Source organism: Aspergillus mulundensis (genome assembly GCF_003369625.1).
Source record: "Aspergillus mulundensis strain DSM 5745 chromosome Unknown scaffold_2, whole genome shotgun sequence".
NCBI classification, from domain to species: domain Eukaryota; kingdom Fungi; phylum Ascomycota; class Eurotiomycetes; order Eurotiales; family Aspergillaceae; genus Aspergillus; species Aspergillus mulundensis.
The window spans coordinates 832,404-857,760 of NW_020797890.1; the positions used below are offsets into that span (position 1 = coordinate 832,404).

Here is a 25,357-nt window from a genome sequence, read left to right on the forward strand (position 1 = left end):
TCGGCCAGCAATGAGAGCCCCCGCTGGCTTCCATCAATTTCATATTGTCTGAAGTTTGTGGCCCGTCTAGTTCCGTCAAAATCATATAAAATAAAATAATAGTCAACAGCGCAGAGGTCCCGTGGTTCTAGAAGGTTTCTTATCGTCTGAGTTTGCCTATAGGTGCACTGTCCCCCCTCTCAACAACACTCGACCTTTGTCTTTCTCTCAGATTATTCATCCTACAACTAACTGCTGCACCCTCCACATCCACTCACTCGACACGACCGAGCGAGCATTCACCGCACGCAGTGCCTCTGTCTCTTGATCCTTGACCTGACCATCCCCCTTCTCCAACTTTCCTGCGAGTTTTTGTCTTTCGTGTTCTCCCTCTCCTAAGAATCGCCCCTCCCGCGATTCTCAGTCCGGCGCACACAATCATCTCGAGCAGAACTGCCATTAGATCAGTCATCCTCGTCTTACTCACTTCGGCGCATTGCCTTCTCTGACCGCAATCTCTCGTTCCCTTGTGTTTTCCCCGCTGAAGTCCTTCCCATTCCACTGCGACAAGCACTTTCCACCCGTCCTCTCGCTATAACGGTCGTACAATGATTGCGCGATCATCGCCCACAGTTTCCATCTAATCCTAACCACCCCGCCCTTTCGGCGTTTCGAGGCGACAACAAGGGCGCGGGGACAAGACGGGAAAGCCCTCTCAGAACTCCTGTTCTTCTCTGGCGCCCGGTTAAATACGCATCGCTTGTAAATAGGGTGCTATCTCCACCTGCGCGCTCGTTCCTCGCACTTTCCTGACACCGACCTCGGTGCTTTTGCCCACTTTTTAGGCGCGTAAAACGCTCCGGTCAGGCCAACATGTTCCGCAACAGGTACGTTCCCGTGCTGTTCGCCGAATTCAGTGGCCGAACCTAGGCTGACTTAGAATCTTTCATTCTGGTGTAGGCGCAACTCTCAAAAGCCCAACGAGGAGTTGATTCAGCGGTTTCAACGGAACTTCTCTGATGTCGTCGCTCCGACAGCTGGCATGAACGCTGCCGTCGCTCAACTTCCTATCGGTCATGGACCTCCAAAGTACGTTACGCTGAAATTCACCCTGTCTTTTATTTTGGATAGAACTCGATATGCTTCTGCTCGAAGCTAGATATAGTTCGAAACTGACCAGATTTGATGCTAGATTTTCCATGGACCCGGACACCATGCCGGGACCACCCACGCAACACCCCCAGTTCATGGCACCCATGGTCGACCCGAACTCAGTCCAATTCGTCAATCCACTTAACCAGCTTCATGGCTACTATACACCGAACTCGGGAAACCTGAGCGCCGGATATCACAGCCCAGCCGGTGACCTTCACACGCCAGGGATGGGATTGAGCATGATCACTCCTCTTTCTCTTTCGCAGCAGGGCCAGATTCCCACGAACCCTGCAGGAATGGCCATCGATCCGTTCAGCCAACAGTTCATCTCGCCGCATTTCCAGAATCCCCAACCGTTCGCGCCGCAGGTAGCTTTTGCACCCAGTGAATTTGTTCAAGGTGATCTTGGGTTTGATGCTGTGGATGAATCTGTTGATGAAGTGTCTCTAAATGATGTCGATATGCAGGGCAATGCTCAGTCACATATGACTACAGCGATGCGGGGTTCTGACCAACAGGAACTGCAGATCCCGGGTGAAAAGTACGGCTTCATAACCATTTGATACTGTTTCCCTGGCTAATCCACTGTTCTAACAGTTTCCGGTATAACGTTACATTGCGAGCACCGACAGCCATGATCAACCACCAGAACGAAATTCCGGTCACTTACCTTAATAAAGGGCAGGCATACTCCTTGTCTGTTGTTGACACCGCGCCTCCGCAATCAACCTCGCAGCCAGTCAAATACCGAACATTCGTCCGTGTCTCGTTCCAGGATGATGAACAAAGGTCAAAACCCGCGGCTTGCTGGCAGCTATGGAAGGAAGGACGTGGAACGAGCGAGGCACACCAAAGGGGAGGAAAATTGCAGGCCGTTGAGTTTGTGGACCCAGTTCAAGGTACAGTGGATGACAAAAACCGGCAGATCCAGCTGGAGAGTTCGTCTTTCGACGGATTCTGCGTTACCTGGACTCGCAACCCAACCACCAAAACTTCGGATTGCGCCATTTCAGTTCGGTTTAACTTTTTGTCTACCGACTTTAGTCACTCCAAGGGTGTGAAGGGTATCCCGGTCCGGTTATGCGCGAAGACCGAAATGATCACTAGCGACTCCCCCCAAGATGCTAGCCAAGAGGCGGAGGTGTGCTTCTGCAAAGTGAAGCTCTTCCGTGACCATGGAGCTGAGCGAAAGCTGTCCAATGACGTTGCCCATGTCAAGAAGACCATTGAGAAGCTTCGCCAGCAAATCCAGCAGAACGAAATGGGCGCTGGCAACTTCGGTAAACGGAAGCGCAGCAGCGCCGCTGTCGGCTTCAAGAGCTCGGATACGCGCCCCACAAAATTGTTTAAGCACAAGCGCACATTGTCCATGAGCTCGCAGGATGGCGTTACTGGGAAGGTGAGCGTTGCCGACGACCTGCACGAAAAGCTTGCGTTGCTGCAGGACATGTTCTCGTCGACCAGACCCGTCAGCGTCCTCAGTCTGCGAGGTGATGAGCAGGACGACCCTGACTTGTACCCCGTGCAGCTCCCGGAAACCCGCGACTTTACCAAAAAGGACTTCCGTGGCGCCCGTCATATCAGTCTTGACCGCACGGTTATGCAAGAGGTTTCGCCAACCAGCAGCCACATGTCGATCAGCTCCCCCTGCAATCCCCTGCAGGCCAATCTATTCTATGATTCCGAATACTCACGGCAATCATCCGAGGTCCCAGAGAGCGGTTTCTTGAAGCATCCGGTCAAAGTCCAGAAGGTTCCCTCAGGAAATGGCTCCACTCCCATGGGTTACATTGAGGCAGTGGATATCGATCCGACCTACAGACCTCCAGCAGAACGCCGACCCAGGCCGAGTAAGTACTACGCTCATCCTGTTGAGTTCCGAGCTAACTGAAATTAGTTGCGTGCTTTTATGTCCGATTCCCAACGACCGACCAAAACCAGGATGATTATTACCGCGCCGTCTACCTCACCGAGCGCACAGCCCGTGATCTAATGGAAAAGATCTCTGTGAAACAGCGGATAGATCCCCAGCGTATCATGCGCGTGCTCCTTGTCAAGGAAAACGGACTCCGTATCATGGTCGACGACGATGTGGTTCGCGAACTCCCTGATGGACAAGACATGGTGGCTGAGATTTCAGAAACGGCGGCGTTTGAGGCTTCGGATACACCCTCGCCGGTCGAAGTCAAACTGAGATATAACTAAGGTCTCTGACCTGAGCGGCGACTCGTGCTTCTCTTAAGCCCGGTCACGCTTACTGGTTCACATTCGGAGCAAAAGATACCATCTAGCCTCGTTGTTTGAGTGCGCCTGGTGCGCTTGGAGGCGTGGATTTTGATGTTAACGGCCCTTTCTTTCGAGCATATGCTCGCTCATCTTTTTTGCGGCGTTCGGGACATTTACCAATTTTAATGCGGTCAATTCGGGGCGTTGGATACGGGGATAATATACGAGTTCCCGGGCAATGATACCCCTCTTTATTTACCGTGGACGGCATATTGCTTGCGATGTTTTTTCTGTCTCATACTAATCTATGAAACCGTCACCATCTTAGGCCGGTCATGCCATGCTTGCTGCTCGATGAAGATGGCAGCACACACTCCTTTTTCACTTGATGACGACTCCTTTTTTCTGTTTGTTTAGCGGCTCTGGTTGAGGGACGATCTTGCACACGAAGAGATACCCTCAATTTCTCAAAATATTCGAATTGACGTTCCTGTTTCGAGCTATAATCGCGGCTTGCATTGAGTTGAGATGATTGGGCATCCACCAGGGGAGCAACGGGTTGCAAGGGACTACTGAACGGCATGTTGAGGCAGGTCATGTATGTAGTCGTTGGGATGCGAAAAAAATACGACTTGGACCCTGGAAGAAGCGAAGTCAATGGGAGTACACAGTGTAGGTTTAGAACACGTTAACCTAGGCGATGATACCCTTTAGAGTAGGTAGAATATCCAAGCTCACCGGAGCTCAATGTATTATTATGAGAATAAAGATCATATTTATAGAAACATGGCGGAGTATTCCTGCCTTGCATGGTGTTCTCACCTGCAACCTCTTTACATTGCTCGAAGAGTCGAAGCCTGCCCTTCCGGATATAGTTTCCGGGCCCTTACCCGTTATCCCACATGCTCGGTTTCTCCTAACCATAATTGTAAATCTGTTTTTGCCTGCCCCTCGGTGTCTGACTAAGTTCCAACCCTGGCGATCCAGGCACTTCCTAAAAATTCGAATCTGTGCGATCGAGAATCAATCGCAAATCGGTCTCGGTTGAAGATTGATGACATCATTTTGGATCTGTTCTTGGCGTCATCATAGCTTTCTCGTTTCCTTGGAACGGATCGCAAGAGACTGACTTTTATTGATGGATCGTATGGTGGGCCTGCAGGTGGAGATACCGTATTTTTTCACTTTTGGACCTGCCTCTTGTTTGGTTAATTTACGCGTGTAAGCCCGTGACCGTACCATACCGTAGTATAGATTCTGCCCTGTCCTTTCATGGCCTGGGAGTCGAGGTCGAGGAAGGGAATGGAATAGTAATGTAGATCTTAAATAATAAGGGGCGATATGCATTTCAAGTACCAGAGGAGCCCATCATCGGACTACAATTCCAGGCACAGCATTTTCTGGTCCTGACTCCGTACAACATCAACGTCTTTGCAGTGACGTTCGCCACCCACCTTGTGCTCTGCAGCCCAGGAACAACAGCGTCGATGCCCCTCAGCTAAGCTTTTTTGAGTATAACCACAACGGCGTCGCTGCGCTGATCTCCATGGAGATGGGGCCTGGACACTGGCCTCGCCCCGGCCCTCGATCGACGGGTCTGGAACCTGAGCTTTCTGATCCCGGACTGGACTCAACTGCGAACGGTCAATCGATCAATCTCAACGGCGTTCGCGTGGCAGCCGTGCCCACCCTAAGCTGCTGACGCATGAGCTTATCTTGCGCTGGACCCCTCAGATAGGTAAGGCTGGCTTGGGTGCGGACTTGATTGCTATATATGGAGCTGCGCTGTACGGCCCAGGCTGCGTGCTGGAGTGGTGGGTGCATGGGCACTTGACCGGGGCTTTCCGGCTTGCTGGGGTTCTTTATGCGGGCTTCCTGTGCTTGTGCTCGGCCTGGAGTCCTTATGCAGGTGGCTGTCTTGAGGCTTGACTCTTGAGATGCGGACTGGACCCTGCGTTGCTACTGTATGTTTGCTTTCTGCATGAGTACTAACGGTGCCTCAAGCACGTCTTTAGCATAGCCGATATTGCTTATTAACTACCTAAGTAGAGGTACCAGGATAAGGAGAGTGTCAAGACCGAAAATTGACCGTGGACGAGGCCATGGCGGGATCGCGCCTTCCTCGTGAGGGCGTTTGGTGGTACCTTCCCAGAATGGAAGGGACGCTTCCTCAACCCGAGTAACACAGCACCAGAACTTCCCTCTTCTCATCCCACACACAATCTTTCGCCTCACTCTGTATTCTCTCTTCGTCTCGATCTTGACTGCGCGCCCCCTCTTGTTTCTCGTTCTCATTACCGCTCGTTCTCGCTCTTCATCGTTCGCTTTCTTGTTCAGCCCGCTTCCAACCGCTGCTTAAGCCTTCCTCTCCAATTCGCACTCTACCTTCTCGTAACTGGAAATCTATCAAGATGGCCTTCAAGCTCGCTCTCCTCCTTGTTGCCTGCCTGCTGGTCTTTACCACCTGTGCCAAAGGTGAGTCGCTGCAGCGTTGTGCTTGTCGTCTTGTATGCATCTAACTGGAGTGTTATGATAGAGAAGGGAAAGCTTGATTCCTTCCTGGAGGGATTCGTCGTCGAGGGCCCCGTGAGTATGTATTTAACCTGCCGTCCCACTATCTAAGCGTCCTGCTCTAATGATTACCCATTGCAGACTACTACGAGGTCGATGAGGCCCGTGCTATGGAAAGTTCCGTCCTTGCACGCCGTGCCGGTAAGTTTCTGCCCGTTAACGGTCCACTTCTAGCAATCTAGCTGACCCGGTCTTATCTGTTCAAGAAGCTGCTACTGTCACCATTACCGAGACCGTTTGTGGATCTGATGGACCTACTTCCGCCGGAGAACCGCCCATCTTCTCGATTCCCGAGACCACCCTCGTGACTGATACCGACACTTCCGGCCCTGTCCCCACGACCGTGCAGCCTCCCGTCTCGTCTCAGTCTTCTGGAGCTGGCGGTGTCACTTCTGTTGAGCCTACCTCGGCTGGTGCTCCCTCTAGTTCCTCTCACGGACAAACCACCACTACGCTCCACCATACCACCTCGTCTGCTTCTGGCACGTCCACTTCTGCTGACGGCTCTGAGGCTCCCACTGCAATTTCAGCCTCTCCGACCTCAACGGCTGCTCCTACTGCTAATGCCGGGTTTACCCGGGGTGGGATGAGCAGTGTTGTTCTCGCGTTGGCCTTGACCTTCGTTCGCATCTTCGGGGTCTAGCCTTGCTACCTTACATTGGTCACTGGTCGACAGACTAGCAGACATACTTATGTGCTTTTCTTTCTCTTTTACAGTTTTCTCTACTGTCGATGGCAAGAACATCGGAAATAGTGTTTTCATTTATGTGTTTGGATGCAAATGTGACTACACATGCTGCTCCAACTAATGCCGAGATGACTAGCTGCAGGTGTTTGTTACCCAAGCAGGCGTTTCTGTACATCTAATCAATCAAATCGATTGTAATCTTGCGTCAAAACTTGAATGTAGCTCGTATAATACTTGCTACGCCGTCTTGAGGAGTGTGACGGCTCTAGGCAGAGCACACCTCTTTCAACGTCGGGTACCAGCCTGTACGTATGACAAATGCAGTGATTTTAGCCAGCGAACTGACAAACGGACTCTGACGCGGACAGATATAATGCATGTGGTATTATCTATAACCACTTGGCCTATTATCGATTATGTATGATATAACCGTAGAGTGAACAACCATGATCCAAGTCCGGCTCATCTCATGGTATAAATGTCCCCTGCAACCGCCAACGCCTGATATCTCAGAGCCAGACAAGCCCCAGGGAAGAAAGGTCAAATCTCCAAACGCCGCTATGTGAACAATGCAAACAATGTACACAATGTACGTACACATTGACACCTCCGAGTGTATGTTGTATGAGCTAGTCGGGTATGAGGAAGTATGCCCTATGTGCGGTGGGCCACGATGCAAAACACAGCTCGAGCCTGTCGGGCTGCGGGAAAGAAGGGGTGCAAGCGCAAGAGGTAATTGATGATGACAAATGAGAAAGAAGCGAAAAGGTCAACCCAAGAGTTGACGTGTCGTCCAGATGGTTATATATGGTTGAATAAACATCAAGGTTCGGAGCCTCAAAGGTGGAGTCCCTTAGGGTGTGTACTCTGGACTCATAACGTAGGGAACACTGGGACTAAATGACTCAGATTGCCGAAGTCTCTTAAGAAGTCGGCAAGAGTCCACCGTGACGATACGATTCTATGGTCGTGAGATCTCAGTGCATGATGATGAGGGAAAGGCCGTCGATCCAAGCTCCGCAGCTTCCAGTGAGACCGGCAATCTTATAGCCTAAGGGAGGAATCAGGTTGTATCTAGGATGACTGTTAGTATAAGAGTATTGGGGATTGAGAGTTAATGCATACCCTGAGCCTCCACTAGCATTGCCAAAGATACCAGATTTTCGTCCCAAGCTGGTCAAAATCTCGATAGCGTCAATCCAGTGACCTGCTCGAACATAGAAGCCGAGGAGTATTTCTCCGCGTCGCGTGTCTGAAACCATACGTTAGAGTCGGTGGCGTGCAAAGTGCGGGTCAGGTACAAAGCTTACCTAGCACGAAATCGTCGGACTTTCCATCCCGATTCCCGAACATTTGACTTGTTGCATCCTCATACAGGAATTCTAGTCCATGCACCTTGTCATTGTGATAGATCCTGACAGACGTCAGAAGCTTCTTATATTGAAAAGCACAATCCAGGAGAAGCTGTTCTAGTTGACTTTCGGCGAGCTGTGACAACCCAAGCTTGCATCCGCGATAACCGACGCCCTTTGGCAGTTTCACTTGCGAGTTCTTAGATTTTAAACTGCTAATGGAGTCGACGGTGAAAGATCCGAGAGTGCCGGAGTATATGGAGATTTTGATCTGTTTCTTCTTCTCCTTGTCGGTACCGAATACTCGTTGCCGCAGTTCGCTCTCCGTCACAGTGACTTGCTTCGGAAGCCCATTACTGGTCGACTCGGTGTTGACGTACTCAAGGAAATGGCGGCACACCTGGTCTCCTTCAGCGTAGAGCTCGATGAATGCTATCCCTGTGGTCGCAGTCAACAAGATCTTGCCATTTTCAACCGGCCAGGCCTGAACGCTGTCGTCAGAGCTCATGGGGGCATCATTAGGAAGCCGGAAGCAAGGGTGAAACCGGAAGCGCAGAGTATCCAATCGATGCCATGAGCATTCGTCCTGCGGCAGGCATGGATGAAGGCCCTGCGTCTTTGTCCGAGTCGAGAACGGTTCCCGAGTCACAAAGGAGCGGTTGAGGCGGACGTAGTCTCTGAGCATGATGCCTGACTCCTGATGCGGGCAGCCAAAGAGGTGGCCGACTTCATGCAGATGGGCTCCGATACCAATATTGGCGGACTCCCAGTTAGAGCCAGCCTGGCCACAGTCGTTGGCGACGTAGTCTGTGTTTGTCCGAGTGCAGTCGGAGAACGCATCCACTACTCCCTCCAGACTAGACGGATAACTCTGCAGACAGTGAGATCCAAACATTGCCATCTTCAGGTCGCCACTGCCTGAGCCCAAGGCAGCATGACCCGTTATAGTTTGGGACTCCTTGTCCCAATGAGAGTCGAGGAGCATGACGGAGACGTACTGTTTCTGACCAGGTTTCAGTTGGAAGTGGCTCTTCACGGCCTCTTGTGCGATATTGAATAGCTCATCCTTCCTAGTGGCTGCGGCATATTGCTGGGCAAGTTGCAGGTCCCGAAGCTCCGCGACAGTTTTCTCGGTCCGAACGATATGAACCTTCGCCTCGTTCCGCATTTGACCACTGGCTGCATCCCGTTCGCTGACTGTACCTGGCTGCCACTCTTCTTCAAAACGGAAGCATCGTCGCCCGAAGTTGTTACGAAACATCTGCTCACCGGTGAATGCCTGCCAAAGGTATGCGGCCATTCGGTACTTTCGAATTGCGGTTTCTAGATTGTTGCCCTCGCGATTTGCCTTCTCCGGTACAGCATCGAACGTCCCTTCAGAATCCTTACCAAGCAATATCACGAGATGTAGAGGTGGCGAGTTGGTTAATGGAAGGTAATTGACATTGATCCAAGAGGAATGAGTGGCATGATGTAAGTTGCCAGACGACGACTTGGCGGCGACAAAGTCAAGACGGAGGCGATTCGGACCAGGAACAAGGTGTACAAGGGCTTTAAAATGAGACGAATTGACGGGCCAGGAGACTTGGGGAAAGTTATCTTGGTGGTGATTAACCGTTATACTTCCGTCCAGCGGATGCTGCCTTGGGTCCCCGACTTGGCCGTAAATCAACAGGACTTTTTGGTTAACCTGAGATAATCAGCTGGACAGACCTTATGATACTCGCTAACTTCAAGACCTTACCCATGCGTTGTCTGTAATTGAAACAATTCTGGGGGCGTAGGGAGACGATGGGCCAGGCGACGACCGGGCACCCCCATTGTTGACAGAGAGGGAACTACCGCCCTATTGGACCACGATAAGGTTAGGTAAAGAGACGGGGAGGACCGCACATACGAAGTAGCTATTCCGTTGGGACGGGGATACTGAGGGAGGTGGGCGCTGCTGGGACACAGTGAGGGGGGAGCTCCCGCCGTTAGTGCTGCCGTTGGAGCCGTTCAGCGCGGGTAGATTTTGTGTAGAGAGATTGGGCTTGATGGACGATGGCGGAGTGACTGAACTGTAGGATGCCGAGTCGAGGGTCGAGGAGGACTTCCCGGAGATTACGTCCCCATTGGACTGAGCACCGTTGGACGTTCCATTGGACTTCTCTGTTGATCGCGATGGGCTTCGGAAGCTAGACCGGGAGCGACTTCGTAGGTTTTTGAACAAGGGCATGGCGACGAAGCGATTAACGCGATCGGGCGAGCTGTAGGGATAGGCGACTTAAAGGTGAGGCTGGCAGTTGTGCTCAAGTCGTCAAGATAGGGTTAGACGAAATAGGAAGGGGCGGCCCTTGAAAGTATCACCCGTCTCCCTCGATCCACCAGACAGTACAAAGAAAAGATGTTGTAGAAGCGAGAATCGAACTAGCTGCCAGAAACGAGCGACGAAGTTGGCAAGGTGTCGGAGTGACCTGGAAGGAAGTAGGCCTGGCAGGGAGGGACGACTGGCGACCGTTTGCGGAGGATGTTGACAAACCCCCCACACCCACTGGAGCTTCAGGAACGAGAGATATGAATGTCGACCAGCTACAGCCCATTATTAGCCACCGATATGAACAATGAACAAAAAAGAAAATCAAGGCAAAGCTGGGCAGCTTTACTTGGCGAGGCAAGAAGCATTGGCAGCGACCGGAGTGGGGAGCAGAGCTGCAGAGCAATGAGCATTGCAGGATGCGCCCAGGTGGCAGGGAGGCAGTGAGACGGTCGGACACAGGGCGACCATGGCGAGAAACAGACAATCACCTACCTTTGTGGTCTGGTCAGTCACCAGTGGTGGACAATGGACAGTTGTTGTCTGTGGAGGGAGAGTCGCAGGGAAGATCAGGAATATCAGAAATTCTGGCCAGCAATAAAGCTGGTATCAAGGCAGGCTGAGACATAAAAACGGAAGAACGAGCATACTCTTAGCTTTGAGAGTGGGTCGGTGGCCTGGATAGCACTTGTCTAGTTTCACCTGCGGCGGCGATCTGCTATATTTGTCTCTCCAACGTTTAGATAGAGACACATATATGCTGTGATCCCGCCGGTCCATATTGAACTGCCGATAGCAGAGTGGTACGAGTACACATGCCCTATTTTCTTTTCGCTGTATAGTTCTACTATACGGTATACCATTCTCCGTGGAATCAACAGCAGCGTCCTTATCGGTTGACAGACACGAAATCTCTTAGCGCTCTCCTATTGCATCATCAACTCCACGTCATACACTCCTTGGTTCCTGTTCCTGGCTCAACCTCTGCTTGTTTTGCTCCTCGAGTGGACCTTATCTCTGGCGTCTCTGGCCCTTCAATTTCTGCCTCTGGATGCATCAGTCTATCGGCTCTACACCGGAGTCGCACAGCTAGCCATCCCGTGGACCAAGGTCGAACAAGAAACGTCAATGTGCATAACCCAGCGGCCCAACCTCCGGCCAGAATGTCGCGTCGTACGCCGCCAGAAAAGGGATGGATAGTGATGATAACCTGAGGAATAAGGAGCATGCACGATCGGAGAATTTGGCGGGCTATTAAACGGTCCCAGGCCAACTTGCGACCCATCCAGATTCCAGTGGGTTTCAAGGAGTCGGCATATCTACTTCCGTATTCCGTATCTACAGATGAAAATTTGTGGGATGTGCGCCTGATCTCTAGCTTGGTATTGCTACAGTTCATATATCAAGATCTCGATCTGTGTCTCTCCAATTGCTTGTAGGCTGTAGCAGATTAATCATGAGCGCCAGACTCTTAAGTGGACGAACCGGGGAATCCGTCGCGATGGCGCGCGTTTTCTCGCTCCACACGAAATTGCAGACTGCAGAATCCATGAGTGTTCCCCCGGACAACAACAAAAATTCTCTCCGGACGACTCGGTCTCGACTCGTCTACATATCTGGCCTTGAGTACTCCGTACCTGGGAGAACTCTATGACTACGCCATCATCGTTCCTTTTCTGATCTTGTCAAGATCTCGTTCCCCAGATCCTTTAGTGCATCTCGCGTGCTCCAATTGGGTGTCAATTCTTCTCTTCCAGCCGCCCTCCAGCTCCCTCTCCCCACTCTCTCTGGATTCCGACATCCCTTCCTGGTTTTCGAGTCTCATAGCCGCCTTTTCCCTTGAACCCTGCTTGGTCAACCTCGCCATTCTCTTCTTTGGCCTCCCGGTTTATGGTCCCCTCCGTCGTTCCAGTGTCACCCACCTTCGAGCAATGGTCCTGTCAAACCCCGAAAAGACGATCCGCAAGATTGACATCGCTCAGGTATGTGTCAATGGGCCTTGATCGGAATCTATAGATGGAATCAAGGACGGGACAGCAAGAAAATGCTAACGCTCGTCTTGGGACAGGTGTCTCTCAACCTCCAGGACCGCCTCGGCCTTGCCAAAGTCAAGTACCAGCATGGCCGGCTTCCCTCACACCAGAACGGTGGGCTGCATATCTCTTTTGGGTTGGAAAGCAGTGACAAACCCTCCGATTCCTCCTCCGACATCTCCACCAGCCGCTGCGAGACACCTCTGACCTCTCCCCTGCGAGCCTCGTCCTATTCCTATTCGAAGGAGCTCCCTCGCTCGTCCAGAAACAGACATGCGGCCACCTTCAACTCGAGGGTGATGCAGCCCATGCTCTCTGCCAGTCGAAAGCGCATCCGAGCCGACTCCGCTGCAGACCGTGACCGTCCGGCAAAGGTTTCTCGGGCGTCATGGAAGAGTTCGTATCAATTGCCCGAGTCGTCTCCGGGCTTCCGTCGTCACACCAATACTCGCCGCGGTCGAAACAACCTCCCGCTTATTACGGAAACAGCTCCCATTTCCGAGCTTTCCTCCCCGGGCCCAAGGTACCACGCTCAATCGGACGATGAGAACGACCCCGATCTCCCTGTGCACAGCTTCCAAGTGAGCTCCGTTGTAGGCTCGTCACCTCCTCGTACACCGCCGCCAAAGCATGCCTCGTTATCACGAAATGACCGCAATCTCCGCCACGAAGACGGAGCAGATCTCCTTCTGTACCTAGCCAACTCGCCAACCCCGGCCAGAGTAGCAACCAAACCCCAGCCGCAAGCATTCCCTCCCTCGACGCCGCCTAGTCAACATGCGGTCCTTCCATCCATGACACCGACACCAGGCGGCGGAATGTTTCCCAACTTCGGCACGCCGAATCAACAGTTCAACTTTGCGGACTTTGTCAACGTGACTCCCAGCCCAGCACAGCCTGCCTTTGGTGGTCGGACACCTGGTGGGCTCGCCCGGACACCACTGACGAGCAAAGACATACGGAGACGGTCAAACCTGGACAACCTTCTGCCACCAGGAATCGACAGCCCCAAGATCCGCGAGAAGGGTCCAGGTGCTGTTTTGCAGCTGGGTGGCGAGCTGCGGCCGTGATTTCATCTTTCCCTTCTTTCCCCCACTTCCAGTATCTCTTTATTACCCCTATCGTGGATCCCCTGTTACGACCCTGATGACCGATATGTACACTCTCATGTCCAAATGTATCTACTTAATCCTCCACCTCCCCTTCTGCTTGCCTCAATCAAGTCTCGTGTACAAGCCCGGTGAGAAAACTGTGCGCTTCATGTACACCCATTCCCTTTCCTTCTGTCCATACCCCATACCCCATACCCCCATACCCCTTTCTTATGTTTCTTGGCGAACATTGATGGCATCTACATAGCATCACTATCATCATAAACAGTAGATAGAACTAACTATTTTATACTCCACGCAAAAGCCCTGGCAATTGTAGCAACAAATTCACCGTAGGCTCGCATCTATCCGTCGGCCTAAGGAAAAAATCGGCCGGGGTTGTTAGGGTTGAGTTGACGAGGTGCGGTGGCAGATGCGCTGGAAGTTAGGGCCTCTGGTATCACCATCATGGACAGTAGACTACTCTGCGATAGCGCTAGATGTGCACTAAAAGCGCATTTCCTACACTAATGTAGGATTCAATAGAGTATGGCATGTCGAGACTCTATTACCGTAAGGATCAATGTGCAGAATTCATTCTTATGACTGCTTTCCGGAGTCACTGAGTATTCCCAACATCCATTGGAATCTCGACGTTAGAGTTCGGGGGAAGAAGCAGGTGAGTTTCATGTTGGGGGAACACGAGGATAAGAGGAAGTAAGATTAAGCTAGAAGACATATATAATGATGGAAGAAATAAAGTACAAAGTTGTGTAGGACATATATCAAATGATACAGCCTCGCGTCCAACCAGCCTCGCGGATATGACTGAAATGATTGTACTACACATTAGATCCATTTCTTCACCATGAAAGATCAAACCAATGCACCAAAGCCCGGTCCATCTTCGACTACACCTTAGTGAGAACGGCGAGCCCGCTTCTTGTGGCTACGGCGAGCCTTGCAAGTACCCGGCGGGTGAGAAGAGCCAGAGGAAGAGCCCTGGCTCGCTGCACCAGAAGGGGCAGGGGCAGGGACGGCAGTGCTGGAAGCCTCAGGCTCAGGCTGGATAACATGCGTCTCAAAAGCAGGAGGGGTCGGGGTGGGATACACAAGAGGCGTGCTGGTGGGGATCACAGGGACGCTGGAGGTAGGAGTAACAGCGGCGGCGCTGCTGCTGCCGCCGCTGGTGCTTCCGCTGGACGAGAGCTTGCCGATACCAGCGTTGGCCAGGACGTAGGCGGCGACCTCCTCAACTGCCATGATGGTAACGTCGCCCTCTTCGTCGGCGGGGAAAGCAGACAGGACGCTCTCATCCGCGACAGCGGTATATTCGGAGCTGGTGAGGCTGTTGGCAATGCAAGTACGGCCGAGGGCGGAGGAGCAGGTAGCCTCGGAGTCGGAGTCGACGGCGAAGATGGCACCAGTGCCGTCGCCGTTGTATGCGGAGTTGATGTCCTCGAAGACGTTGCCCTCGATGAAGACGTTTGTGCCGGATTCCTCGACGTCGAAGGCGTGGCCGGTGTTGTCCGACCAGTAGTTGTTGTATACGTGCCAGAAGCTGGGGGCGCCGACTTTGGGGGCACGGCCGGAGGTGGTGTGGATGTAGTTGTTGGCGAAGGTTACCTTGTCATTTTCGCCGAGGGCGAGGCTGTTTTGCGTTAGTTGGAGTAGACTTGGGGTTTTATAACCGTAAAACCCTAAACTTACATAGTCCAATAGTGATGGCCATCACAAGAAGCACTCCAGTCCGTGGTGCCGTCGAGTTCGTTGTTAGAGAAAGTGACGCTTCCACCTGTGCTTGTTAGAGGTAGCCCTACTTTTTGAGAATGGGATGGACATACTGGACTCGTATCCAGTGACGAACATCTGGCGACCGACGAGGGAGATCTTAACGTGGTCAATCCACACCTTATCGGCACCATCAAGGGAAATGGCATCACCACCCCAGATGTACTGCGGGTTGAGCTCCGTGATGTGGATGTTCTGGACAATGACGTTCTCCGTGCCATGGATGCGCAGACCCTTACCGCGAAGGACACCAGCATCGCCCACACCAACGATAGACTTGTTCGGGCCTACATCGAGGCCGTCAAGACCGGCGTTGTCGTACGTGCAGGTCGTAGTAGGGTAGTCACCACACCAGCCGATGCCAACCTCGATAGCGTTCTGGCCTGCGTCGCCACAAGTGTTGGAGTCGGGAATGCAGCACTCGCAGTCAGTGCATACATCGCCGAGGAAGTTGAACTCCTTGTCGATGAGGATCACTCGGGGCTCGTCGTCTGCGAGCCACTCGGTGAGCTCGGCCGTATCCGCAGGAGCAGCGGGAGTCGCATCACCACCACCGGTGGTGGCAGCACCGAAGCCAAAGGGAGTGCCCACGACCTGGGCGTTGGCCGCAGCTCCGAGGAGAGCAGTTGCAGCGATAATGACTGAACGAATGGCCATCTTGCAATAACGAGTGACGGCAAGAAGACCGCTCTAAGAATGAAAGAGAAGGAAGGACAGAAAGCACCGAGCCAGCAGTACTTGGACAGTAAACGAAAGATGATGCTGAGGGATGATCCATGGAGGCAGCGGCTATATAAGCACATACAAGTTCGACTCGGCCATGGTGTAGCAGTCTGTCTATACGAAACTCTTGGTGTTCTTGGCACACTCCCAAGGCCCCGACCATGCTGAATCCTGCAATGCCCCCGACGCCTTGTCAGGAACACGAGTCAGGCGGAATGCACTCAGCACAAGCCTCGTGGTTCCTGGCTTGTCTCCTGGCTTGTTGCAGGTTGTCGTTCTGCCCAGAATCGGCCCAGATGGATGTTCGCTTCTCCGCTCCAAACGGACAACGGCTCCACTAACGCCTCTATCTGAAGCAGGTCAGGATGAATTCAAGTTAGGCTTCGTTCACTGAGGATAATTTTAGGCACGGACCCAACCGGCTGTCAGCGCCAGTTCGTCCGGCCGTTGAGTTTTGACGTCTGCTGCTACGGCCCAGGGGTCCACGATCCACTTGCACTGTGCGCTGCAGTCACCTCGCATCCATTGATTCAATTGCAGGATGTTGAGTCGGATTGGCCTCGAGCAGCTTGGGTCGACATCGTTAAGACGGTATCTTGAGCCCTCGTTCCCTTGCTGAGCTTCATCTCGGAAAAGTCAAGGAGTAGGAGGGTTGACAGTTTCAGGACTTCTTGGCAACGGTGACGAGACCCTGTCCCGCCAGGCTCCTCCAGGCTTTCTATACGAGACACCGTCGGCTTCAATCCCAGTTTTCCATGAGATCTTCTTCATCGACGAATCTCTGATCCTGAAAGACAAAAACAAACCCTCTTGATCGGCCTCACACCTATTCCGAATTCATAACCTACTCTCCGCACTGCGTTCAAGATCGTCCGCATTAATCCGTCTCGGTGGAGATATACTTTCAACCCGAAGCGAAACAAGTTTGATGCTCAATGATTTCATTACGACCGCGTCAATGCAAATGTCACCTTGACTTGGCAGGGTGTACAACTTCTGGTCTGCATGTAACCAAGACTCCCATGTTCATGTATCCATGTGATGAGCCATGGCCGTACTGTGTGAAGACAGTAGACTTATATGCAGGCCACAAGGTATATACTCAAAAGATATCTGCCTGGTTGACCTTACCTTTGCCCGTGGCTAAAGGGTGGCAGATCAGCGACGGGCGTGGACGATGTCACGTAGATTAAGTATCCTAGAGAGCCTAAATGTAGAGATTGGGGGTCGACTATCCTACTCTGCCAATTCTACAACCTGATCTGCATTCGCAGTTTCCTCAATCCGTGCCCGTTCTGACTGCTTCCTATACAGCAACGCAAGGTAGTCCGCCGTAGAGGCCTCATCAATTGATTTATCCTCTCGGACTTTGAGAAATCGTGGGAAACGGAGACTGAGACCGCGCTCATCGCTCACTAACCCAATAGCAGCGATATAGGTCGGACTGAGCGTAATGTCGGCAAATGCTATCTCCCAGACCTCTTGGGGATTAAACCACACGTCCGGCTCACCATTGTACTCGACATAGCTGGGCCGGGAGATGACATTCGGACTACCCTGCTCGTACTTGTCCTTGTTTGCTTGGTAGAATTTATCGCTGAAGCCGGACATGCACTTTGTCACGGCTTCAAGGCCGCCTGTTTCAGGGTTGCGGACAGCGAGGAGAATCGGGGACCACCATTTGGCTTTTCGGCCATTGCCATGCCACCCGGCCACGGGAATGAGATCTAATGTCTCTGATGATGCGCTGTAATCCTTCTTCACCTTGAGCCAACTCTCCCGTCTCTGATCCGGCGAATATGAAGACAGCAACTCTTTTCGACGACCTCCTTTCTTCACTTCCTTGACTTCTGCTGGTGTGTTTGGTGTGTTTGGCGTGTTCGTGGAGTTGGAGCTGGCCGTGGCCGATTTGACAGGCGCATTGTCAAGCACTTTGACCATTATACCTTCGCATTTGCTGTCAGTGGCACTCTTGAAGAAATCCAGAACGGTCTCAGAGTCGGCCGACGTAGCATCAAGGCTTTTAACCCAGGTAAACCGGTTCGGAATCTGCACAAAGAGACTTCGTAACAATTCCCTTCGCTCGCGCAAAGACCGATCCAGCAGAGGCGTACCGTTCAGGTACATCAAGTCAAATGCAAACAAACAGACATTGATCGAGATTGCACCGATTTCCACATTCTTCTTCGCCCGGTTTGTCAGGGTTTGGAAAGGTTGGTGCTCCCCATTCTGGTCTACCGCAACCACTTCACCCTCAAGGATGAAACTAGAAACGCCTTCTCGTATTTGAGGAACAAGAGACACGAGGTCGGGGTATTTTTCGGTCATTTGCTCTAGATGACGCGAGAATATCGAGACTTTTCCTGTCTCATCACAATGCACCTGGGCACGTTGCCCATCGTACTTATACTCACAGGTGAAGTCTCGTCCTTGAAGTTTGGTCAACATTTCGGACAGATCCCTAGTAATGCTGCCCAGCATTGGCATCAACGGGGTATGGATCTGCAACCCACACCGTACAAGAAGTTCCTCAGAGACTCCAATCTCGAGGAGGCAAGGTACGAGGTCATTGTAATTCGGATGTCTGGCATAAGATGCCTTGACCAATTCCTCCGCATTGTTGTAGACTTCTGTGAGTTCTTCCTTCTTGAGACGAGCTAGGTCGTGTTGAGAATGAACATTAAAGCTTGCACCCTCCGGTTTGGAGAGTAAAAGAGCTCTGGCGAGCGCAATGAGCATAGTCGTCTTGACGGCGCCGATGCGCAGGTTTTGAACCAGGGTCCTTACGACATAGCGAGCCTCCTCCGGGCCCCGGGCGTCTTGCAATAATTTATTCACAATACTTTCCTTCATGTTTTGACTACCGTTGCCTTTGCTCATGGCAATCTTTGTCAAAGATTGATAGACTCCCTTGATGCTCAGTGGTTTGGGCTTTACCAAGGTGAAGCTCTGCCTCTTTTTGGCCTCGAACGCGACATCCCCAGCATCTCCAAGACGATCATATAACGATTTGAGCCCTTGGCTATTCAAGCCGTATATCTTCTTAAAAGCCTTGGATATCACAGACCCACCAAGTCCGAGCTCAAGTTCATGGTACGGCGGTGATATTGAGTTTGTTGCTAGCCATACTGCGGGGAGTACGCTTGTTGGATCTCCTTCGATTATAACGCGAAGAACGTTAACTAGTATACCAACGATGGCTATACGGCTGGTAGTTGAGCTGGCCAGGACAAAAGCTCTAGTGAGAAGAGCATACGAAGCATCCCCGCCTTCTGCCGACCAGTGCGCTTTCAATTCTTGGGCGTATCTGAAGGAATTAAACACTAGAGGATTTTCATCGAGAGGAACTGTGAGCGATATCGTGTCTTCTGCCCCTGTAGATGACTGCAGTGAGAGCACTCCGGCTTTGGCCTTCTTCCGTTCTCGATCCTGCTCTGGAGAGGGTGATGCAGCGGTCGGAGGTACCGTCGCAGGAGGCTCGGGAGTTGCGGGTTCTTGTTCGTTGTTCCATTCAGCTTGAAGCTTCCGAGCGAGGGCCTCATCAGAAAAATGTTGTTCGCCGTCTTCCGGGGGAGATGATTGCTCTGTCTGCTCAGCCTTTTTGGCCGCTTGGCCCTGAAAGAATGACGCGATGCTGCGCGTGGGCTGGGTATCCCTCTTGCGCTTCTTCGCGGGACTAGACATGATGACCGGTCACGTAGGTAGTGATAATGCGAAATCTGTTGAGTTGGTGTCCATGATGGGGTTTCCAACTGCCATGACGTCGTGTAACTGAGATGGTTGATCCGGGGAAATCCCAAGAGCTCCGACTCCGCTCGGAGCAATCGCGACACCTTGCTTCAATGCTCCTCTTTTCTCCCCCCACCAACGCCGCAAAATGGCTACCCCGGTGTCAACACTCTCACCACATGAGAGGACAAGGGTGGAGGACTATCTCAACGATAAGATACAAACATCAGCCGATTTCGAGAGTCTTGACTCACTACTTTCAACATTGCGGGCCCAGCATGAGCTCCAGCGCAAACAGGTATGAATCGGTGCCGATGGAGGCAATATTTTGCTCGTCCTACTAACTACAGAATATAGCTAGCTGAAGCACAGGAAGCACTCTCGGCCGCCACCCAGAATCACAACGACCACGTCGAGACCACCCGCAAACGAGCCGAAGCATTCAATGACCAGCAAGCCGACATTGACCGCCGACTAAAGGCTTTGACGGGGTCCGACGCCAGCGATGAGGCAGCAAAGCGTTTCGAAACCAGTATTACGAAGCTCAAACGGCTCGAGTTATCCAGGGGCTATGTGACGCTGCTAAGAGATGCCGAGGAATTAAGGTATGGTGCTACGAAAGCTCTTGGGTTAGCTTGGTCGCTGAACATACGCGCAGTAAGGAGGCATTACGGAGTATACAGGCTGAGCCTCGATCGGCAATCGCGTTTTATTCTCGGTTGCGGAGGATTGTGGAATCATTGAATGAGGCCCAGCCAGCTGCGGAAGGCGCAAGCCCACATTTGGTTGATTATGTAGGACGATTGGCATCTAAGCTCAGAGAACACATGAAGGAGGAATTTACGAACAGGTTTCGTTCTACGTTGGAGCAAATGAAATGGCCGTCCAAGGACTTGAACTTTCCAGAAACCCTCAAACACCAGTGGGCGGACAACGTTGAACTGCTCCTTGACCTACAGATTCCGTATGTTCTTGTGGGGAAGCTTTGTGTACGCTCACTGCTGACCAACTCATTAGAGAGCTTGAGTGCCATGACTCTACGAACCAGAAAGCTGTTCAACCGCCGGTTTTGTTTCCATTGGAGGCCATGGTGCATCCTCTGGAACTCCGTTTCAAGTATCATTTTAGTGGTGACAAGCCGACAAATAGACTCGACAAGGTACGCTCCCCAAAAATCTATAATGACGCATGCGCCTGATTATATATAGCCTGAGTACTTCCTTGCGCATACGACGGACCTCATGAACGACTTTGGCGGCTTTTTCACCTCATACCTCCAGCCCATTTTCGACCAAAAATCCCAGACCGTGGAAGATCAACTCGCGTGGAACTTCCTCAACGCCTCGGATGCATACATTACCGCTCTGTTGCCCATGTTGAGGCACAAAATAACTACCTACCTCCCTCAGATCTCCACACATCCTCAGCTACTCAGTCACTTCGTGCACGAATTGATGAATTATGATAATGATATTCGCGAAACCTGGAACTACTTGCCTGATCCTCACTCGAAAGAAGATTGGAGGGGTCTCACGTGGGAGGTACTATCCAAGGAAGGATGGTTCGAACGATGGTTACAAGTCGAGAAGGACTTTGCACTAGCCCGGTACAAGGAAATCGTGGATACACCGGATAGTGGTCATATTGACTACGACGGGGTTGAGCCAACTGCAACTAAGCCTACCAAAGCCGCTATCCGCGTGAACGACCTGTTGGAGACAATAACCGAGCGATATCAACCCTTGTCTTCTTTCAGTCAGAAGCTACGGTTTCTCATCGACATTCAGATTACACTGTTCGACCAATTCCACGAACGCCTGCACTCAGCGCTAGAAGCCTATCTTGCGATGACCTCAACCATCGGCCGCACTGTGCAAGGTGCAGACGGACAAGCCAGCGTCGAGGGAATCGCTGGCCTAGAGCGGCTCTGCAGAGTCTTCGGTAGTGCAGAATATCTCGAAAAGAAGATGGAGGACTGGAGCAATGAGGTCTTCTTCGTTGAACTCTGGTCCGAACTCCAAGAACGCGTCAAGCAGAACAAAAAGAGCGGGAAAAACTTTGCCGGGTCAATGTCCGTCGCCGACGTAGCATCACGCACTTCCCCAGCCGTCAACAACGGCCCGGGGACCAGCTCTCCAGAAGAAACCCCAGAAGGAGCCCTCTTCGACGAGACGGCCTCCGCATACCACCGCCTCAGACTACGCTCCGAGTCAATAATTACCTCAACCATTACTTCCAATGTCCGATCTGCCCTAAAGCCCTACTCTCGCGTGTCCACATGGTCAACAATCTCCGGGCACTCCGTCCCCGCCACGGGACCCCTCCCCCCAACCGCAGACCTGGCGCAGACCATGCGCACCCTATCCACGACAATCTCGTTTCTCTCGCGCGCTCTTGGAGTCGCCCCGCTCCGTCGCATTGTCCGTCAGATCCTCCTTTCCACGCAGACATACATCTGGTCCAATGTCCTTCTCCGAAACACATTCTCCGCTTCCGGTGCGGCTCAGTTGGCAAGTGATATGGACCACCTCTATAGCGTCGTCGATGCAGCTCTCGGCCACGCTGTTCAAGCAGGTGGCTCTAAAGCAATCCTCCAGAAACTTGATGAGGGTCTTCTCATTCTGAACCTGGATGCTCAAACAACCCAGGGCGAAGGGGAAGATGGAGCTTCTATTGGGGTTGCACCTGGGAAGGGGTTGGGACTGTGGGAGGTCGAGAAGAGGCTTTTCAAGGATAACGAGAGTGCTAGGGAGATGCTTGCTGAGTTGGGCGTTGAGACGCTCACTGAGTCGGAAGCGCGGAGTGTTCTGGAGAAGCGAGTTGAGATTGGGAGCTGAGCTTATTTAATGTTGGCGGATGTATAGTCTAGCAGGCCATATGGCCATGAGTGTAATACATATTTAACAATACCAATCTATCATTCTATTTTGACATCAATATTCTCTATCTCGACCATATACGTCGCCGACTCTAAATATGAATAAATGATACAACCCCGCTCATACATGATGAACAACAGGCCCATGCCCCCTCTCCCCAGGTATCCTCTTAGCCGTCGACGCCTCCTCCGCCCTAAGTCTCTCCACAACTCCCGGTCCAACCTCCTCAATGGCCTTCACAAGCCCCTCAACCGTCTCCCGCGTCGTCTGAACATTAACAACACACCGGAAGAACTTGCCATCACCAACAGAATTTTCATCACCACTAGGCGGCGCATAATCAACCATAAACCCGCGTGCTACAATCGCATGCGTAATCTGCTCAGTGACCTTGCTATTGGCTTTTGCGCGCTGAGTCTCGTTTGAGACGACACCGCGGGGATGAAGGAGGTTCTTGCTTGGGGCGTAGTAGAAGCAGACTTGTAAGCAAGGCGGCGGGTTCTGACTGACGAGGATGAAGTCCGGGTGGTCCTGGACCAGGGTTGCGAGGTATGCGGCCGTGTCGCAGGCTGTATCGATTTGGCGCTCGTAGCCGGCTGTACCGTAGTACGTCCAGCCGAGGAAGAGCTTTAGAGAGTCGGCGCGCCGGCCGCACTGGAGGGTTAGGTCTGCGAGGTCCCAGACCTCTGGGGAGTCGGACTCTAGTTCGGGGGCTCCTTCGATTCCGTTCTGAGCCGGAGCTGCGCATTCGTCGTCGCTGTTGTGGAAGAGATACCCGGCGGGAAGGGTATTGGCGCGGTGGAATTGGCGCAGGTCGGAGGCTAGGAGGAAGGAGCAGGTTACGGGGACACCAAGCATCTTGTGCGGGTTGATGGCAATACTGTTTGCCTTTTCTGCGCCGGCGAGCTTGTGTCGCTGGCGCTTAGAGAAAGCGAACGAGCCGCCCCAGGACCCGTCAATGTGCAACCACAGGTTGTGTTTTTTGCAAATGGCTGCGATATCCTCGAAGGGATCGAATGATCCCATGACCGTTGTTCCGGCTGTCGCGTTGACGTAGAAAGGTGTGCGCTTCTCGCTCAATGCCTTCTCAACCAGCTTCTCCAACTCAGCAGGGATCATACGTCCCTCCTTGTCGATCGGAACTGACCAGACCGCGCTGCTGCCCAGTCCTAGCATCTGAGCCGCCTTCTCAATACTGTAGTGCCCGTGCGCACTGGTGAATAGGACAAACCTGTAGTCGCCATTGCCGTCTGTCTTCGTACTAGGGTATAGATTATTGCGCGCAATGACAATGGACGTCGTATTCGACGCAGAACCGCCCTGTACCGAGATCCCGCCGGCCCTCGGCCCGTTAAGGCCAAACAGCGCAGCCAACTGCTTTCCAGTATGCTTCTCGATGATAGATAGCGCAGGGGAGACTTGGTAGACATGTACGTTCGTGTTCAGAGCCGCGAGTATGAGTTCCGACGCAACTCCAGGCGCATTGGTGGACGCATACAGCTTGTCTAGGAAGCCTTGGTGCCAGGTATTGACCGAGTAGCGCAGGACATTTCGGAGAACATCGATCAGACCGTCTTGCCCGGTGCCTTGTTGAGGGAGACTCAATTGTAGAATTTCCTGCAGTTCCTCTGGCTTCTTGTAGTCCACCAGCGACGTGCCGACTATTGCGTGGTCTCCGTTGGCTCGGTTGCTCTTGTTGACTCCATTCTCCCGCGTCTTGGGGCCAAGGGTGTCTTCGTCTGCGGATCGGATGAACGGAATCAGGAGATCTTCGACTGCGTTGAGAAGCTGATAAGAAAATGTTATTAGTATTCCGTGCTGCGAATTGCCCATGGATGACTCACATTGTGCACTTCGTCGGCGCGGCTTGAGGATGAAGGCGTAGCCATTGGGCTGATATAATATAATAATATGCGCGAAAATAACTATAAAATGAGCGGATAGCAAGAAAAAAAATTCCAAAAGACCTCCAGGATATCTAAGAATAAATCAACGGATGCCCCTCTTGAATAGCGGGGAGAGCCTTCGGTGACGGTGGACCCGCTGGGAATGGCGTGACATCATGAGCCGAGCCATAGTGTTCTATATCTATCGCTTGCCTCATTGAGTATGGCAGTGACTGTAAAGAAGTCATCTTTGAAGACTTTGGGGGAACCAAAGGGACAAGTTTAAGGTGTTGGATTGGGATTAAAGAGAAAGCTACCTAGAGTGGGGGCCCAAGCTCATGCAGGTCCGGAGTGCTTTTGCTGTGTAACATGAAGCTCCAGCTGAGTTCACAAGTTAAAATGACTACAATAATGGATCAAGAACAGAAAAAAACAGTCTGCAAATGAGCTGATTACCACGCTATAATATGCTAGTTATAGATCTATATGGCAGCAAGTCTACCAATGATAACGGCGCTAATGCTGAGTATTACATGTATCGAGGCGAGAGACTCACACTGTTCCTGACAGCGGTAGAGTCTCAAATCACAATGCTGCCATTTTCGCCAATGCCGTCAAAAGCTCTCTTCTTGCGTCGATCTCGACAGCCGTGGCTTGATTCTTCCGGTAGTATTGCAGGACAATACCATGCACGGCCCGATAACAAGAGTACCTAAATGGGTCAGGAAACGTCTCACAAAGCAGACTTGCGCATACGTACAGAAGCTGTCGAGTTCTTCCAGATTGGTTCTTGGCATAGCAAGATCCGAAACCATCCAGCACAGAAGCCGTCGGATTCTCAAAGATCTTTGCCATATAGACGTCTCCCCAGATCGCTGTCCCAAAGCTGGATATCCCGCACAGCCGTTTGCTCTCGTTCACCAAGACCTGTGATGGCTGGCCAAAGTCGACCACCACC

General features: G+C 52.1%; 8 protein-coding genes across 8 annotated transcripts; 4 read left to right on the forward strand and 4 right to left on the reverse strand.

The window, feature by feature from the left end:
• Positions 1 to 852: 852 nt before the first annotated feature.
• Positions 853 to 3,339, forward strand: DSM5745_02954 (grainyhead-like protein; the record flags this gene model as incomplete). The annotated part of the gene is made up of 5 exons (XM_026744970.1): positions 853 to 866; positions 940 to 1,068; positions 1,172 to 1,675; positions 1,732 to 2,984; positions 3,032 to 3,339. The coding sequence occupies 5 exons, from the start codon at positions 853 to 855 to the stop codon at positions 3,337 to 3,339; spliced, it is 2,208 nt and encodes a 735-aa protein (XP_026605836.1).
• Positions 3,340 to 5,771: 2,432 nt separating this feature from the next.
• On the forward strand, positions 5,772 to 6,574 carry DSM5745_02955 (uncharacterized protein; the record flags this gene model as incomplete). Its single annotated transcript, XM_026744971.1, has 4 exons — positions 5,772 to 5,835; positions 5,897 to 5,950; positions 6,013 to 6,072; positions 6,138 to 6,574. The coding sequence occupies 4 exons, from the start codon at positions 5,772 to 5,774 to the stop codon at positions 6,572 to 6,574; spliced, it is 615 nt and encodes a 204-aa protein (XP_026605837.1).
• Positions 6,575 to 7,596: 1,022 nt separating this feature from the next.
• On the reverse strand, positions 7,597 to 10,189 carry DSM5745_02956 (zinc metalloproteinase family protein; the record flags this gene model as incomplete). Its single annotated transcript, XM_026744972.1, has 5 exons — positions 7,597 to 7,693; positions 7,745 to 7,871; positions 7,930 to 9,661; positions 9,716 to 9,817; positions 9,869 to 10,189. The coding sequence occupies 5 exons, from the start codon at positions 10,187 to 10,189 to the stop codon at positions 7,597 to 7,599; spliced, it is 2,379 nt and encodes a 792-aa protein (XP_026605838.1).
• Positions 10,190 to 12,198: 2,009 nt separating this feature from the next.
• DSM5745_02957 (uncharacterized protein) lies at positions 12,199 to 13,370 on the forward strand (the record flags this gene model as incomplete). The annotated part of the gene is made up of 2 exons (XM_026744973.1): positions 12,199 to 12,249; positions 12,336 to 13,370. 2 exons carry the CDS (start codon positions 12,199 to 12,201, stop codon positions 13,368 to 13,370), a joined length of 1,086 nt encoding a protein of 361 aa, XP_026605839.1.
• A 939-nt stretch (positions 13,371 to 14,309) lies between these two features.
• Positions 14,310 to 15,839, reverse strand: DSM5745_02958 (polysaccharide lyase family 1 protein; the record flags this gene model as incomplete). The annotated part of the gene is made up of 3 exons (XM_026744974.1): positions 14,310 to 15,042; positions 15,102 to 15,186; positions 15,236 to 15,839. 3 exons carry the CDS (start codon positions 15,837 to 15,839, stop codon positions 14,310 to 14,312), a joined length of 1,422 nt encoding a protein of 473 aa, XP_026605840.1.
• Positions 15,840 to 17,141: 1,302 nt separating this feature from the next.
• DSM5745_02959 (putative DNA ligase I) lies at positions 17,142 to 19,589 on the reverse strand (the record flags this gene model as incomplete). Its single annotated transcript, XM_026744975.1, has 1 exon — positions 17,142 to 19,589. One exon carries the CDS (start codon positions 19,587 to 19,589, stop codon positions 17,142 to 17,144), a length of 2,448 nt encoding a protein of 815 aa, XP_026605841.1.
• A 193-nt stretch (positions 19,590 to 19,782) lies between these two features.
• On the forward strand, positions 19,783 to 22,471 carry DSM5745_02960 (RINT-1 family protein; the record flags this gene model as incomplete). The annotated part of the gene is made up of 5 exons (XM_026744976.1): positions 19,783 to 19,932; positions 19,992 to 20,239; positions 20,293 to 20,598; positions 20,652 to 20,793; positions 20,843 to 22,471. 5 exons carry the CDS (start codon positions 19,783 to 19,785, stop codon positions 22,469 to 22,471), a joined length of 2,475 nt encoding a protein of 824 aa, XP_026605842.1.
• A 162-nt stretch (positions 22,472 to 22,633) lies between these two features.
• Positions 22,634 to 24,402, reverse strand: DSM5745_02961 (pyridoxal phosphate-dependent decarboxylase family protein; the record flags this gene model as incomplete). Its single annotated transcript, XM_026744977.1, has 2 exons — positions 22,634 to 24,301; positions 24,358 to 24,402. The coding sequence occupies 2 exons, from the start codon at positions 24,400 to 24,402 to the stop codon at positions 22,634 to 22,636; spliced, it is 1,713 nt and encodes a 570-aa protein (XP_026605843.1).
• Between the last annotated feature and the right edge of the window lie 955 nt (positions 24,403 to 25,357).